Source organism: Rhodamnia argentea, chromosome 4 (genome assembly GCF_020921035.1).
Source record: "Rhodamnia argentea isolate NSW1041297 chromosome 4, ASM2092103v1, whole genome shotgun sequence".
Taxonomy (NCBI): domain Eukaryota; kingdom Viridiplantae; phylum Streptophyta; class Magnoliopsida; order Myrtales; family Myrtaceae; genus Rhodamnia; species Rhodamnia argentea.
Genome location: NC_063153.1, coordinates 5,176,705 through 5,191,317, shown reverse-complemented (window position 1 = coordinate 5,191,317; position 14,613 = coordinate 5,176,705). Strand labels below are relative to the sequence as shown.

Sequence of the window (14,613 nt, the reverse complement as noted above, 5' to 3'; positions counted from 1 at the left end):
ATGCGGAAACTTTAAATGGAAAATTAGACAATTCAGTCATAAACCTTTTGTATTTATGCCATTTAAGTCCTAAACCTTTTATTAGTACCAATTTAGTCCTAAACCTTTTACAATAGTGCCAATCTAATCCTAAAAATTTTGCATTTATGCCAATTGAGTCAATTTGGTCAATTTTGATTGGAAATCACTAGCATGGACGTCAATTATTCTACGCAGCACGGTTGGCGCTAAAGTGGATATTTTTTTAATATTTTTAATATTTTAAATAATTTTTAAAAATAATTTTGAAAAAAATCAAAAAAATTATTAAAAAATTATTTAAAATACTAAAAAAATATTTAAAAATATCCAAGTTAGCCCTAGCCGTTCCATGTAGGACAATCGATATCCATATCAGCGATTTTCTGTCAAAATTGATCGGATTAACTCAATTGATATAAACACAAAAGATTTAGGACTGAATTTGCAACAATATAGAAGATTTAGGACTAAATTAACACCAATAAAATGTTTAGGATTTAATTGGCACAATTGCAAAAGGTTTAGGATTGAATTGGCACCAAAAAAAGGTTTAGGATGGAATTGACACCGATGCAATAGGTTTAGGACTTTTTTGACACTTCTCCCTTAGAGAAGGCGCAAACTCTTCCATTGATAAAAGGAAAAATAAAGGATGTAGGTTAGTGAGATTGCATTTCGACTTAGAGTGCATATAATGTGTAAATAAAAATTTGAGCAACTACATTCTTTCAAAGATGGGATTTTCAACCGCATATACTCGCATTTTGGGAAAAGTACCAAAAAAGTCCTCAACCTATTGCTAAATCTTTCAATAGGAACAATTTAGTTATAAACATTTTTGCATTGGTATCAATTCAATCCATCTAATTAAATTTGGCTGAAAATCAGTAACATGGACACTAATCATCTAATGTGGCATGTCCGGTGCCGATGTGGATATTTTTAATGATATTTAATTTTTAAAAATTATTTTTTAATTATTTTTTCCTTTTTTTATCCTCACCGACCAACGCCAAAGTGCCAAAAAAAAGTAATTAAAAATAATTTTTTAGAGAAATTTTATTGTAATGTTTACCTCAGACGCTGGTCACGCAATGTCACGTATACTTAGCCCTAAGTATAAATTCAATTGATATATTAAATATGTGTATGTATATTATATTGAAATAAAAATGTTGCTAGAGGCTTCCTCGGGCGCGTTCGCTGTCTCCATGTCATTGATTTAAGTTGATTTTTCTTTGCAATTGTAATATGGAAAAAGTAAAACAATCTTTCTTGGATTAAAACAAATAATCAGTTGTTTTTGGGTAAAAAACAACGGAAATATTTAAAACAGAAAAGGGGTTAAAATAGGCCCAAGCACGTGACAGCCAGGGGTGGGCGTGCAGGCCGGCTTGGCCCGGGCCACGCCCAGCCCAACATACGCGGCTCATGGGCTGTGCCTGGCTAGCTCAGGCTGGCCCATTAGCCAAGCCTACTAAAGCCTAACTGAAATTGTAGGTCAGAGGACCAAGAAGATGGCAATGATCAATCGAAAACGATGTTGCAGCAAACGATGTTCGGCACTGGCAAATCAACCAACTCCATGACAATGTGTTGTACTTTCCGAAGTCAGACACGAGTTAGACTATGGTCGGGAGAAATTTCATTGCTGGAAAACCTCGTCGTGTTTACAATACTTCTCCTCCAACTCGGAAAGCTCAAAAGAAGATCAAGCACTCTATTACAGATGGCTATACATAATGCCATCGAAATGAGATATCTATGCAGAAACAAAGACAACACCATGTTCGAATTCTATGAACTGCTCTTCACCTTATTTTCTTGTCAAGGAAGTGACAACTTGATCTTGTTGAGCTTAACCACGACAGCTCCCATGTCCGTTCTTTCCTCGGGCAAGTCCTTTGAACATTCCAGTCCCAACTCTAGGATCGATAAGACTATGCTCTCGAGTTCCAAAAGCGTCAAATCTTCATGTTTCGTGCTAAGGAGTTCGCGATCCACGATGTCAAGCACTCTACCCGGAATCGTTGCACCTACCCATCGACTCAAGCTCATATCCGCATCGAACATTTCATCGGTTGGCTTCTTCTTAGTAATTACTTCCAACAGCAATATTCCGAAGCTGTAAACATCTCCTTTTGTCGAGACTTTTCCTTCCAGACCATACTCTGCAAACATCATGGAGTGTGAAATAAGAATATCGGCAATTGATTTTTTTCTTTTCTGGACATAAGTAAAAAGATCGAAAGGCATACGATTGTTAATATATTTTTGTTATACTATACCATTATATCGGCAATCGCAAGCTTGAATTAGTTAAAATTCGACAAATGTACCTGGAGCAAGGTAACCAATCGTGCCGAGAGTTCGGGTCTGTGTTTCAAGCTTGTTCTCGGCCAAAATCTTCGTGATTCCAAAGTCGCAGACTTGGGCGACCAGGTCCTCGTTTAGAAGAACATTGCTAGGCTTTAGATCACAGTGCACAATGGGTTCCGGTTGGCCATGGTGGAGATATTCGATCCCCATTGCGACGTCGACCATTATCTTCACTCGCTGATGGAGATCCAAGTTATAGTTGTTGGAGTAAAGCCACCTCTCCAAGCTCCCGTGGGGCACATATTGCAGCACCAGAGCTCTCAAATCGGGGTTCGTGCGAGTGCCGATCACCTTGACGAGATTCCGGTGCTCGACCTTGCGAAAGACCTCACATTCCTCGTCGAAACTTTTCACAGCGCCTTCGATATCGAGATTCAGTACTTTGACCGCGATGTCCGTCCCATTGGCCAGAGCCCCTTTGTATACAGAGCTAAAGCTTCCTGCTCCGAGCAAATTGCTTTCGCTGAAGTTGTTAGTAGCAGAGCAAAGCTCCCGATATGATATCATCGGGTGGTCAATTCGGGGCGCATTTTCCACGGAAACCGGAACTTCTTTCCTAGTGTTCCGACGCTTTCTAAGCAAGCAAAGAACAAGGACTAATAGTATAGCTGATACAATTGGCATCATGATGTAGAGTAACCGGAGCCGCTCTTCCTTTGATGACTTCTTTCCCTTTACTTTGCAAGGCGGGACATGAAAAATCGCATTTCCACAAAGTGCTTGATTCCCGATGAAGGAGAGAGCCGAAAATTTTCTAAACGGTCCACCGTTAGGAATCTCTCCCGATAGATTATTAAAGGACACATTCAAGTTTTGCAGAAATTTTAGTCCTTCCATGGACTCGGGTATCGTGCCGGATAACTCATTGTAGGAGAGATCGAGGAAATCCAATCCTTTAAGGTCGCCAATCGATTGCGGTATTGATCCTCGAAACGAGTTCCTTGACAAGTTGAGACAAGCGAGGCTCTTCAACTCCTGGATGGAACTCGGTATGGCGCCAGTAAGCCGGTTCCAAGAAAGATCGATGCTCTCTATGGCTGTCATTTTTCCCATTTCAAGTGGTAGTCCTCCATTGAAAGAATTGAGTGACAGATTGAGGAAGATAAGTTCTTGAAGGCTCCAAAGGCTAACCGGTATAACCGATGTCATGTTATTCGAACTTACGAGAAACTTTTGAAGGCTGCTCAGGTTTCCAATGCAATTTGGAATGGATCCCGATATCCTATTCTGCCGGAGCATTAACTCTCCTAAACTTGTCAAGTTGCATATCTCATCGAGGATCGGTCCTTCAAGACGGTTGTTATCAAGATACAGCCTCTGCAAGCGTTCTAGTCCTCCGATTGACGATGGGAGGTTGCCATCCAGATCGTTATCGCTCAAGTCTAGGTAAGTCAAGCTCTTCAAGAAACCCATTTCCTTGGGAATGCAACCTCTTATTTGACAATTGGGAGCGAACATAATACGTAGGGAACTGGAGAAGTTTTTGATAGATGCTGGTATGGAGCCACCAAGCGGGTTTCCTGCCAGAGCCAATGTTTGCAGCGATTGGCAATTAGATAAAGCAGAGAGAAAACCGAGCTCCGCACCATAAGTCTCTCCTGTTAGCTGATTTGACTCAACCGAGAAGACTCTGAGATTCTTCAAGTTGCCCAAGCTCAAGGGTAGTGGACCGCTGAGTTGATTGAACCCGGCATCGAAAAGGATTAGGTTCGAAAGATTCGAGAAAGACTGCGGTATGTTGCCACCAAAGCGATTATTGTGTAGATAGAGTTCTTCCAAATTCGGAAGGCGATCACTATCTGAGGGAAGGCTTCCAGAGAGTGAATTGAACGTCAAATCAAGCACTTGGAGCGAAGAGATATTAAAAACCTCTCGAGGAACTTCGCCTGTTATCATATTAAACTGAAGGCTCATTTCTTTCAGATTGACCAAATTGCCTATCTCCCGCGGAATGTCACCTCCGATGGGGGTAAAACCTAAGTTCAAGATATGCAAGCTTGACATGTTACCGATGGTTCGAGGAATTGTGCCGGTCAAGTTGTTAGTGCCGAGATAGAGCTCCTGCAGCTTTTGCAAGCTGTCTATGTCTCGAGGAACGCTTCCCTGGAAACGATTGGTTGACAACGCTAACATGAGAAGCTCTTTGCATTGGGTTAGAGTCTCTGGTAGCAGGCCGTTGAATTGGTTATCAGACAGCAAAAGCGTCTGAATTTTGGGCCAGCGGTAGCAAAGATCGGAGGGAAGACTCCCAGAGAGATCATTATGCATGAAGTCGACAGTAGTGAGCGATCCATTGAAAAGTGTCGGAGGAATCGAACCTGTGAGATTGGCCTCGGCCAGAACAATGACCTGCAATGTGGATATGTTGCCCAGGAAGCTCGGAATTTGACCCCGTAAGGGGTTGAAGCTAAGAAACAGTTGTTGCAACTTAGGGAAGGCGCCGAATTCTCTCGGTATGCTGCCCGTTAGCCTGTTATCCGCGAGTGTCATCACTTCAAGATTTCGGCACTGGGCTAAGTTAGGAGGAATGTTTCCTTCAAACTGGTTTGAATCGAGTACGAGCACTTTCAGGCGGCGTAAACGACCGATTTCTGTCGGAATCGTGCCGTAGAAACTGTTGTTGCGAAGATCAAGAGAAACCATGAAAGAGAGATTGCCCAGGTAAGGAGACAGTCTTCCCTGGAGACCCATGCCACGGAGGTCTAAAGCCGTGACTCTCTGCCTGCGCTTGCTGCAGACGACCCCGATCCATTCGCAGAAATTTGCTTCGGCAGTCCAATTGCCGCGTTTGATCGTGTTCGTCGGGTCGACTTCGATCGCTGATTTGAAGTGGAGGAGAGCATCTTGATCAGTGAAGTTGCTGGAACAAATGGTGGGCTGAGACATCAATAGGAAAGCTAACAGAAGATCAAGAAATGCTAAAAACATGAACTTCTCCATGATGAACAGAGTCACTCTTGATTGCATCAATAGACACTTCGCTAGCTAGGATCTGTTCTTAGTATTCAATACCAAAGCGAAATTCCTCGTCGGGTACGTTCTGACCCGCACGAACTACTGGCTCTTTGGAAAAACAGTAGGTTGCTTTTCATTGTGAGGGACATGACAAACGACATGATCCACTAATCAGAAATATTATCGGCTGAAATTTTGTTTTGAGCGTCAAAGTTACTCGTGCGATAATGCCAACTCATTTTCTTTTTAATAGTTAAAAGAATGCTATTCACAGTAACTCCCATATTAACCCACACCATAATCATGTGTTGAGACCGTCAGTCATTGAGGGGAGGTTGGAGAACCCGTCTTGCACGTCTGATTCAGGAATTGGCCCGTTCTTTACCTTTACCCGTACACACTTATTTTGGACAATGTGAGGGCACAAGCGACTCGAATGTGAAAAGGCTTTGTCATAACTTCGCGATAATTCTGCAAAAGCGATATGAAGTGTCCCGTGGGAAGTTGACTGACTGGAAGTGTCCATTGCCAAAAGAGATAATGATACTAGTAGTCTGTCAAATTTTATCTATGTTTTCATGTCATATTTGAACTTTCAGTCAGTCCAATTAAAATCCTCCCTCCTTCTCTTTCCATAAAATAATCCAGATGAACGAAACATGCCGAGATTCTTCAGCTGAAAAATGTTAGGGTATATTAATCTCTAGTAAACAGCATCATACTCAGTTCACACTTGGTTGGGGAATACAACAGTATGATGTCATAATTAAGTAAATTAAGTTCTCTCTCTATCAATAAATTCATAAAATAGACCTAATTTTCACTCTCCAACTTCTATTATTTTTCGGAGAAATTTCAAATAAAGGCATGAAGTGCATTTATTTTTTCAAATAAGGGCCTAAAGTGAATCTTATTTCAAATAAAAACATGAAATGCTCTCATTATTTCAAAGAAGGCCCGGCCGAACGTTACTTTTTTAAATTTTTTTTCTTTTTTGATTTCATTTTCTTCTCCTTTTCTTTTTCCTTTTTCCTTTTCCGCTCCCCTCTCCCAGCCATCGCCGACCTCGGGCGAGGACTTGCCCTTGCCGGTGTTGAGCGAGGGCTTCCCCCGCTAGATCCGAATGCTTAACAAGATTATCCTTTTTCTTCCATACCATCGGCACAATGAATGAACACAGGCCCCGGCGACCGCGTATCCCAAGTTGGGACGCAGAAATACGCATGCCAATGCAACTCTGGCTGCCGTGAGAGCTCGCAAGTGCAGTCAACGATCGCGAGGTCGCCGGGAGGCAACTTATTGATAAAAGACGACGTTACTTTTTATAAAGTAAAGGGTTTTGTCCTGGTTTGCAAGCTTTCCTAAAACACTAGTAGAATTCCCCGTGCGTGTGCTGCACGGGTTCCAACCTTTTTTTCTTTCGATGACAAATTACTATGAAGTATTAATTTGAAACCTAGTGCTGATTTTGGTCCTCTCACTTTGAACTAATAATTTATGGAACTATCATATTCATCTAATGCTTTTAAATACTTTAACACCTTGATTTTTCCGTTAAATAATTTCTATTGAACTTGTCTCAGTACTATGCTACAATAATGCTAGTTTAACATTGGATTATCATACATCAATGGGACTTGTGCAAAATTGTTAACTGAATTAATCCAGAATGACTGTCAATCTACACGAACTTGTACTTGCTGAGTTAGATTTTGACTAAATATATACTCTTTTAATCGAATGGTGAAATTTGACGTGCACTCCAACATAGTAAGCTTAATTTACATTGGAACTCATCGATGGAAGTGGAAGCATCAGCTATCCGTCGCATCGGGAAAAGTGTCAAAAAATTCTTACACCCATTGTATTGATGCCAATTAAGTTCTAAACTTTTTGCATTGATGTCAATTCATTCATAAACCTTTTATTTGTATCAATTTAGTCCTAAACCTTTTATATTAGGGCCAATTTAGTCCCAAACCTTTGAAATTTCTGTTAATTGAGTCAATTCAACTAATTTTGACCTGACGGTTGCCGACATGGACGTTGGTTGTCATATGTAGCACAGTTGACACTCACGTAGATATTTTTTTAATATTATTTTAATATTTTTAGATAATTGTACTAATTTTTTTAATGATTGAGAAAAGAAAAGGAAGAAAAACCAACATATTTATTTAAAAAATTATTTAAAATATAAAAACATAAAAAAAAAATCCATGTCGGTGCTAACAATATCACGTACGACAACCGACATCCACGTCGGTAAATTTCAGGCCAAAATTGGCCGGATTGACTAAATTAATAGAAACGCAAAAAGTTTAGAACTGAACTAGCACTAATGGAAAAGTTTTAGAGTTGAATTGGTACCAATAAAAGGTTTAGGACTGAATTGGCATCAAAACAAAAGATTAATGACTGAATTGGCACCAATACAATAAATTTAGGACTTTTTTTAACACTTTTCCCCCTTCTCACCCCGCAATAATGCTCAATCTCTTAGCATCCAAAAATCGATTTTTGAAAGCAATTGCAAGGTTTAATGCCATCCAATAAAAAATAGCTTTCCTTCTCACTCTGCAATAATGCTCAGTCCCTCGGGATTCGAAAAGCTATTTTTGAAAGCAATTGCATCGTTTTAATGCAACCCGATAGAAAGGGTCTTTGCCCTTAGAGTATTCAACATTTCATAGTAGATTCTTGCTTCCTACTTCAATACAATCTAAGTTGGAGTTTGGCCTGGACCCCTAGACTCGGGAATGGACCTGCTCATGTGCTTGAAAATTTGGCTTTTAATCAAATAGAAACCACATCCTTTTTTGTTGTCCACCATCTTCCATCTAGAGTTTAAAATAGCGCATTAGTACAGTCTTCTTCTATCTATTGTTCTAATGTGGGTATCACATCCAAATTCAAATGTTTTCATTGAAATAAAAAGTACATTTCTGGCAAAAAGAAAGGGCTTAATTCATTGAAGAAAATGAGGTTGCACAATGCCACCGAAGTAAATTCAATGAGTTTGTAATGCAAATGTTAAACTTAATCCAACAATAGTTTTGCGCTTATTCACATAAAGTGTTCGGATTTAATAGGTTGTTATAGCAGGTTAACCCTTTCTTAAGGAATAATGCAATGTTTTGGCATGCAATGTTTTTTCAAATGCCATAGCCATGTGTGGGGGGAAATTGTACCATTAGTCTTCATCTTATGTGCAAACTATAATCAAGTGTCAAACCTTTCAATTGTTGTAATAAGTTCCTATCAAAATGGAAAAAGTATAATTGGTTTCTTAAACCATTATGCGGGTGTAATCAAGTCACAAAGTCCGAAAGCTATATTAAGAAATGAAATTAAAGGTTGCCACAAAGACTTCGAGTGCTATACGGGCAAGTTTCGGCATTCTCCAAGGAAAGGACTTGATTTTACTTATCGGCAAGGTTGATGACTGGACTGGCGCTCTGTAATATTTGAGGTTTTTTTGACTAGGTCAAAACAAGTGGTAGGACCCACTAGTAAAATAAAAAAATAAAAAAATAAAAAAAATAAGAGAGCAGATGGTTTCTCCAAAAAGAGGCATCGGGAGTCTTCCATCGTATAAAGAGAAGAAAGAAAGAAAACAGAAAGGGGAAAGGGAGAGAAAGAAGAGAAGAAAAAAGGAGAAAGGAGAAAAGGGAAAAAGAGAAATAGAAACCAGTCACGTGCACGCGCCATCCTCCACGAGCACCTTGCTGAAGTCGTTTCCCTACGTGTCGCAACGCTAGGTAAGGGCTCGCACCTCTCGTCCCTCCTATTGGAGTGATTTTTCGGATTTAGGGCAAAATTGGGATTTTTGGGGAAACTGAGCTGTTGTGTCTGATCTCATGGATGATTGGCTGCGTTTTTGCTTGGGAATGAAACTTTAGGATGTTATGGACCCGTATGATTCGACGGATCTTAATTTGACACTACGGTTTACCCGGAACAAGATTTTCAATTCTGGTGCGCTACAGTACAGCGCGAACAGTAAACTTCGAGACCTGATTTTGTTAGTTTCCAGTTATCGGCTGAGGTTGGCTATGCTGAGACTTTTGTAGTACGTTGAACAAGCTTCGCGTGGACAGTAAGATGGCTTGAAACGGAATTCGGTGGAGGAAGTTATGGCCTTAACGGTTTTGGCGCACAAGCTGCCTTAGCTGACAGCATTGAATTTTCTGTTAGGGATAAGTTTCTGTTGGCGCGTAGTCGTTGTTTTGTCACTAAATAAGTGTAGTTTAGCTAAGTCATACCTTAGGATGACTTGTTACTCGATTTGATCCATTTTTCTATAAATTGGATATGATTCGGATGAGTCGGTTCGAGTGACTACGATAGGTTGGATTGCGACTTTTTAAGGTGAGATGTACTTTATCTTTTAAGAATTTATAAAACTCATGCTTTAAAGATGAGCACGTGTACTGTGGTTTGATTTTCTTAACAAGGTGAAGTAATGTGACGTTTAGAGCATTATTTTTGCATAAACGGGATCGAGCTATTACTACCATTTGATTATTTGATATGGCTTGTTGATGATTATATTGCTGAAATACTATCCGAGAAATATGTTTCTGTGAAAGGCTATGTATTCGATTTTTAGCCTTCTGTTTGTGAAACTAGATCGTTGTGTTTTTTTTTTTTTTGGATTTTGGTATTGGGTTTCAATACTCATGTCCCTATGATTAGAACTCACCGAGGTGGGGGTAGTATACATACTGTCGGGACGTCGTTGAGCCGAACCACCGGCTAAAATGGGTGGTAGACCTAACCAAGAGGGGTAAACTTGGTCGCCTAGTCACGGCGTTAAATGTGGTCATAGTTAATGATGAGTATGAGATTATTCGATGGATGGACCATCGAAAGTTGGTTTAAGGAGATTAATCAATGGATTAAGCCATTGATAGTTTGTTATTACTATGAATTGTTGTTTGACTTACTTTAACGATTGCATAGTGATTTCTCGATCCGCTTAGAAGATATTGTACTTCTCACCGAGCTGTGGTTGCTCACTCCGTTATCTCTTTTGTCTTTCAGGTTTATCGGCAAGTCGCAAATAGGGTCGAGCGTACGTTAGCTGCAAGACTACTTTTGGATAGTGGGGATATATTTTTTGGATAAGTTGTATATAGTTGGTGAGTTCGAGCTAGATGAAAAGCTACGTTTGTTTATCTTTTTGGTTATAGTAGATGAGCTCTACTTTTGTGGACATGTGTGACCTTTTTATCAAATATATATGGAGGTATATATTTGGATATCGTGTATTAGTTCGAGCTCTGTTTGAGGCTGCGTCCTTTGATTCAAAAGGACGGCCGTGTCATGTCCTTTTTCTCGGAGAATCGGGATGTAACATTTTGTTGGTATCAGAGCCATAGGTTATGATTTTTGGGTATAGATATGGGACGTTGTGAGATTGTGTGATAGATGTTAACGCGTTATCTTTTTAGATACTAAGGTTATGTTCTATGGGTGGTTTCAAGTAGTTATGAGCTCGGACTCGGATCCACCACTTGTTTCTCTTGTCAGAGATAGGGGCAAAAGAGCTATTGACATCGATCCTAGTGATGTGCCTCGAGGTTCTAGAGGCAGGCCTTCGATAAGACGTCAAGATGATACGAGAGCAGACTCCCAAGAAACAAGAAAGCAGAGCCAACAGCTAAGGGCCCAAAATAATGTATCTGGAGTTATTGAACCTGGTGGTGATCGAGGTTACACCTTTGCCCAATTCGGGAAGGCGAAACCACCAACTTATGATGGACAAACCGATCCTCTTATGGCGTAACGTTGGATTAGGAAGATCGAGGGAATCTTTAAAGTTGAAGAAGTCCCCGAAGATAAAAAGGTTAACTTTGCAACCCAATACTTGGAGGGTGAAGCCGAGTATTGGTGGGAGGGATTGAAGACCACTCTTGGAGATGAGGACGCGACCATTTATTGGAGGGACTTCAAGACGGCTTTCAATGCACAATTCTTTCCGAAGTCTTTTCAATCAAAGATGAAAAATGATTTTCTACAAATATCACAAGGCGAGTCTACTGTTTTGGAATATGCGGGTCGTTTCAACCAAATGAGCAGATTTGCGGGGAATTTCGTGGCCGATGAGAAGGACAAAGCGGAGCACTTTCAAAGGGGATTACGACCGGAGATTCGTTTTGAACTCGCGTCTCTCCTACTGACAACTTATGAGGACGTGCTGGAACGAGCGATCGGGATTGAGCAAGAGATCTTGGAGAGCGGCATCGCGGGTGCTCCTCAACATAAGAGGCACAAGGCTAGAAATTTTCAAGAAAGTCATCTAAGTGAGGGTAACAAGCAAAGGGGCTTTAGCGGGATCGAGAAGGCAAAGAGTCGAGCTATTCTTAAGCCTAGCACTACTTGTGGGAAACTTCATAGTGGTCAATGTTATTGGAAGACTGGAGTTTGCTTTTTATGTGGAAAGGCGGGATATATACGACAAACCTGTCCTATGCAAAGGAAGGCTCCAGCAGATAACAGATCTTGTTTTGTATGTGGACGACCCGGACACCTAGCACGCACTTGCCCTATGCGGAAAAATGCACCTCCGGTTGATAGACCACAAGAGAATCAACAAAGGCAAAGGACAGCTGGGAAGGTCTTTACGATGACAGAGGAGGATGCAGCGGCGTCTAATGCGGTTGTGACAGGTGATGTTTCTATTGCCTCACGATATGCTTACGCCTTATTTGGTCCCGGTGCAACACATTCTTTTGTTTCCATGAAATTCGCTAAGAAACTCGATGTGCCACCTAAGTCGCTTGATGGTGATTTGCGTGTGGATACTCCCACCGGGGATTTTTTTAATGCCGATCGTGTATATAAGAGATGTATGCTCCGGATTGATGATGTCAAGATGCCTGTGGATCTTGTAGAATTAAATATATATAAGATTTTGATGTCATTCTAGGAATGGATTGGTTATCAACTTATCATGCTACGGTTGATTGTTATGCCAAAAAAGTTGTTTTTCGACCTCCAAATCAGGCTGAATTCTTTTTCTCGAGAAGTTGTAAGGTTAACTTTCCAGGGTTGATTTCGGTTTTGCAAGCAAGAAAGCTTTTGAAGAAGGGTTGTCATGGTTATTTGGCTTATGTGAGAGATACAAATAAGGATGTGGTAAAGCTGGAAAATGTTTCCGTTGTTCGAGATTTTCCAGATGTATTTCCCGAAGACTTGCCTGATTTGCCTCTTGATAGAGAGATTGAATTTTTCATCGATCCGATGCCCGGCACTACACCCATTTCTAAGGCACCGTATCGAATGGCACCAACTGAATTAAGAGAGTTGAAAACACAGCTGCAAGAACTCCCGGATAAGGGATTCATCCGGCCTAGTGTTTCACCTTGGGGAGCTCCCGTATTGTTCGTGAAAAAGAAAGACAATAGTATGAGGCTATGCATAGACTACCGTGAGCTTAATAAGGTAACGATCAAAAATAAATATCCTTTTGTGACGCCCTGGAAATTAGGCCCTCGGTACAGAGACCGAGTTCAATAAAAAGGATTATTATTGAACTTTAGTTGGTATTAAATTTCGGATCGAAAGGACGTACATGACGAATTTTGAACAATTTCTAAAATGTCGTTCGATTTCGATTGGGTCTCGAAATCGATCGTGGTCGCCGCGAATTAGGATTTTTATTCATCGCACCTAAACTTTTCCGGACCGAAATTAGCCCGTGAAAATCCCAATTTTATTCCCAACCGGTCGAGCCAAAAATCCGATCAGTCCCGATTTATCAAAAGACCGTTTCGCCCTTGGATATTATACGTATAAGACGAAAACATTTATTTTGAAGAGATGGCTGGGCCCCACCTTTGGTCAATTCAGCCCCCACCAGTCAAAGCCACGTGACTTCTCTCTCTCTCTCTTTCCTGCTGCTCCCTCATCCTCCCGTTGCTCGCGCAAGAACAACAGCCCCCCTCACCGAACATCCATTCTCTTCTCCTCCGGCCATTTTCGTGCGACCAACACCCCAACCACCACCACAGACCCCCAGCCACCTCCGTCCACCGTTCCACCTCCCTCCGGCACCATCGCCGGTCGCCGGACGGCCGTGAAAACCGCCGCAGAAGCTCTGCTCTGTTTTGGCGCCCCTGAAACCGAAACTTCCAGCTCCTCCTCCGGTCGTTCACGACACCGTCGAAGCCAACCACCACGTCAGCAACGTCCACCAGCCTCCTCACCACCATCCCGACCCAACCCCGCTGCTCGTCGTCCACCGGAACCGCCGCAAACAGCCCCGGAAACCGACAACCCTCTGTTTTCGGGTTTTGCTGTTTTTGCTTCTGTTCCAGCTCAAACCGCCCCCTTCCGCCACTCACCACCGCCACCGACGACCTCCTTAGAGTCCTATCTTGTCCCTCGAAAGTTGTGGTGGTCGGCCGCCGCCCGTAGAGCCCGATTTGAGCCTCGATCGGACCTCCCCTGCTATGCTCGCTTTTCCTCTGTTTTCTGCGCGATCTGTACAGCTGCTGTTCCGCTGCTTCCGGCCACCGTCCGCCGCCCCCAGCTGGTCCTGAAGGTCTTCCTCGACCTGTAGGTGAGTCCCCCAGCCTTCCCCAGCCTCGCCTCAGCCCGTGAGATCGATTTTCCCCCCAAATTCAGCCCGGTTTCCCCTGTTTTACCTCTGTTAATTCTGTTTTTCAGCTTCCGTCGCTCGCCGGACCTCCAATCGCTGAGCCGCCACCGTTTGCAGCAATTTCACCGCCGAAATCGTCACTGTTTTCGGCCGTGAACAGTGTCGCCGGAACAGTGCCGCGCGGTGAACAGTGTTTCCGGCGTGAACAGTGTTTCCGCCCCGTGAATAGTGAATTTCGGCCCCGACCTCGAAATTCGTGCCCGACCCGACCTCGACCGCCATTGTTGGTGAGTTGACCCTAATCCTTGGTTGGGGCGCTAATTGCGCCTAGAATTAGTTAGTTAGTCGGTATGACATTTTGGTAGATTTGATTATGGTCGGATTAGTTAGAAACCCGGTTTAGGGTAAATGGCCATAATCGATTAAATTAGAATTGTCTGTGGCTAATTGATGTTAGGCGAATTTGACTGTATGTTGTGATTTGATCGCGGGCGAGCGATAGGTTAAGGACGAGCGATCGATTGGCGATTTTAAATCAAACTGGCTAATTAATGACTACGGCACGAAATTGAGCCTTTATGTGGCATAATCGAATTGGTTTATTCGTGTTGAATTGATGACTTTGTTTGGGCGGATCGCCACGTTGAAAT

At 42.0% G+C, this 14,613-nt stretch overlaps 2 protein-coding genes across 2 annotated transcripts; one reads left to right on the top strand and one right to left on the bottom strand.

The window, feature by feature from the left end:
- Nucleotides 1–2,316: 2,316 nt before the first annotated feature.
- On the bottom strand, nt 2,317–5,340 carry LOC125314665 (putative receptor-like protein kinase At3g47110). The gene has a single exon (XM_048277518.1). It carries the CDS (start codon nt 5,338–5,340, stop codon nt 2,341–2,343), a length of 3,000 nt encoding a protein of 999 aa, XP_048133475.1. The 3' UTR covers nt 2,317–2,340.
- A 5,509-nt stretch (nt 5,341–10,849) lies between these two features.
- Nucleotides 10,850–13,924, top strand: LOC125314664. Its single transcript, XM_048277517.1, has 4 exons — nt 10,850–11,142; nt 11,440–12,209; nt 12,410–12,790; nt 13,854–13,924. The coding sequence occupies exons 1-4, from the start codon at nt 10,850–10,852 to the stop codon at nt 13,922–13,924; spliced, it is 1,515 nt and encodes a 504-aa protein (XP_048133474.1).
- The last annotated feature ends 689 nt before the right edge of the window (nt 13,925–14,613 follow it).

Bases quoted from the DNA above. Each gene is read 5' to 3' on its own strand.
- LOC125314665 (XM_048277518.1), bottom strand. From the start codon at position 5,340: ATGGAGAAGTTCATGTTTTTAGCATTTCTTGATCTTCTGTTAGCTTTC.
- LOC125314664 (XM_048277517.1), top strand. From the start codon at position 10,850: ATGAGCTCGGACTCGGATCCACCACTTGTTTCTCTTGTCAGAGATAGG. The intron at 12,210-12,409 runs GTATGCTCCGGA...TTAACTTTCCAG, and splicing joins CGATCGTGTATATAAGAGAT to GGTTGATTTCGGTTTTGCAA. The intron at 12,791-13,853 runs GTGAGCTTAATA...CGATCTGTACAG, and splicing joins GAGGCTATGCATAGACTACC to CTGCTGTTCCGCTGCTTCCG.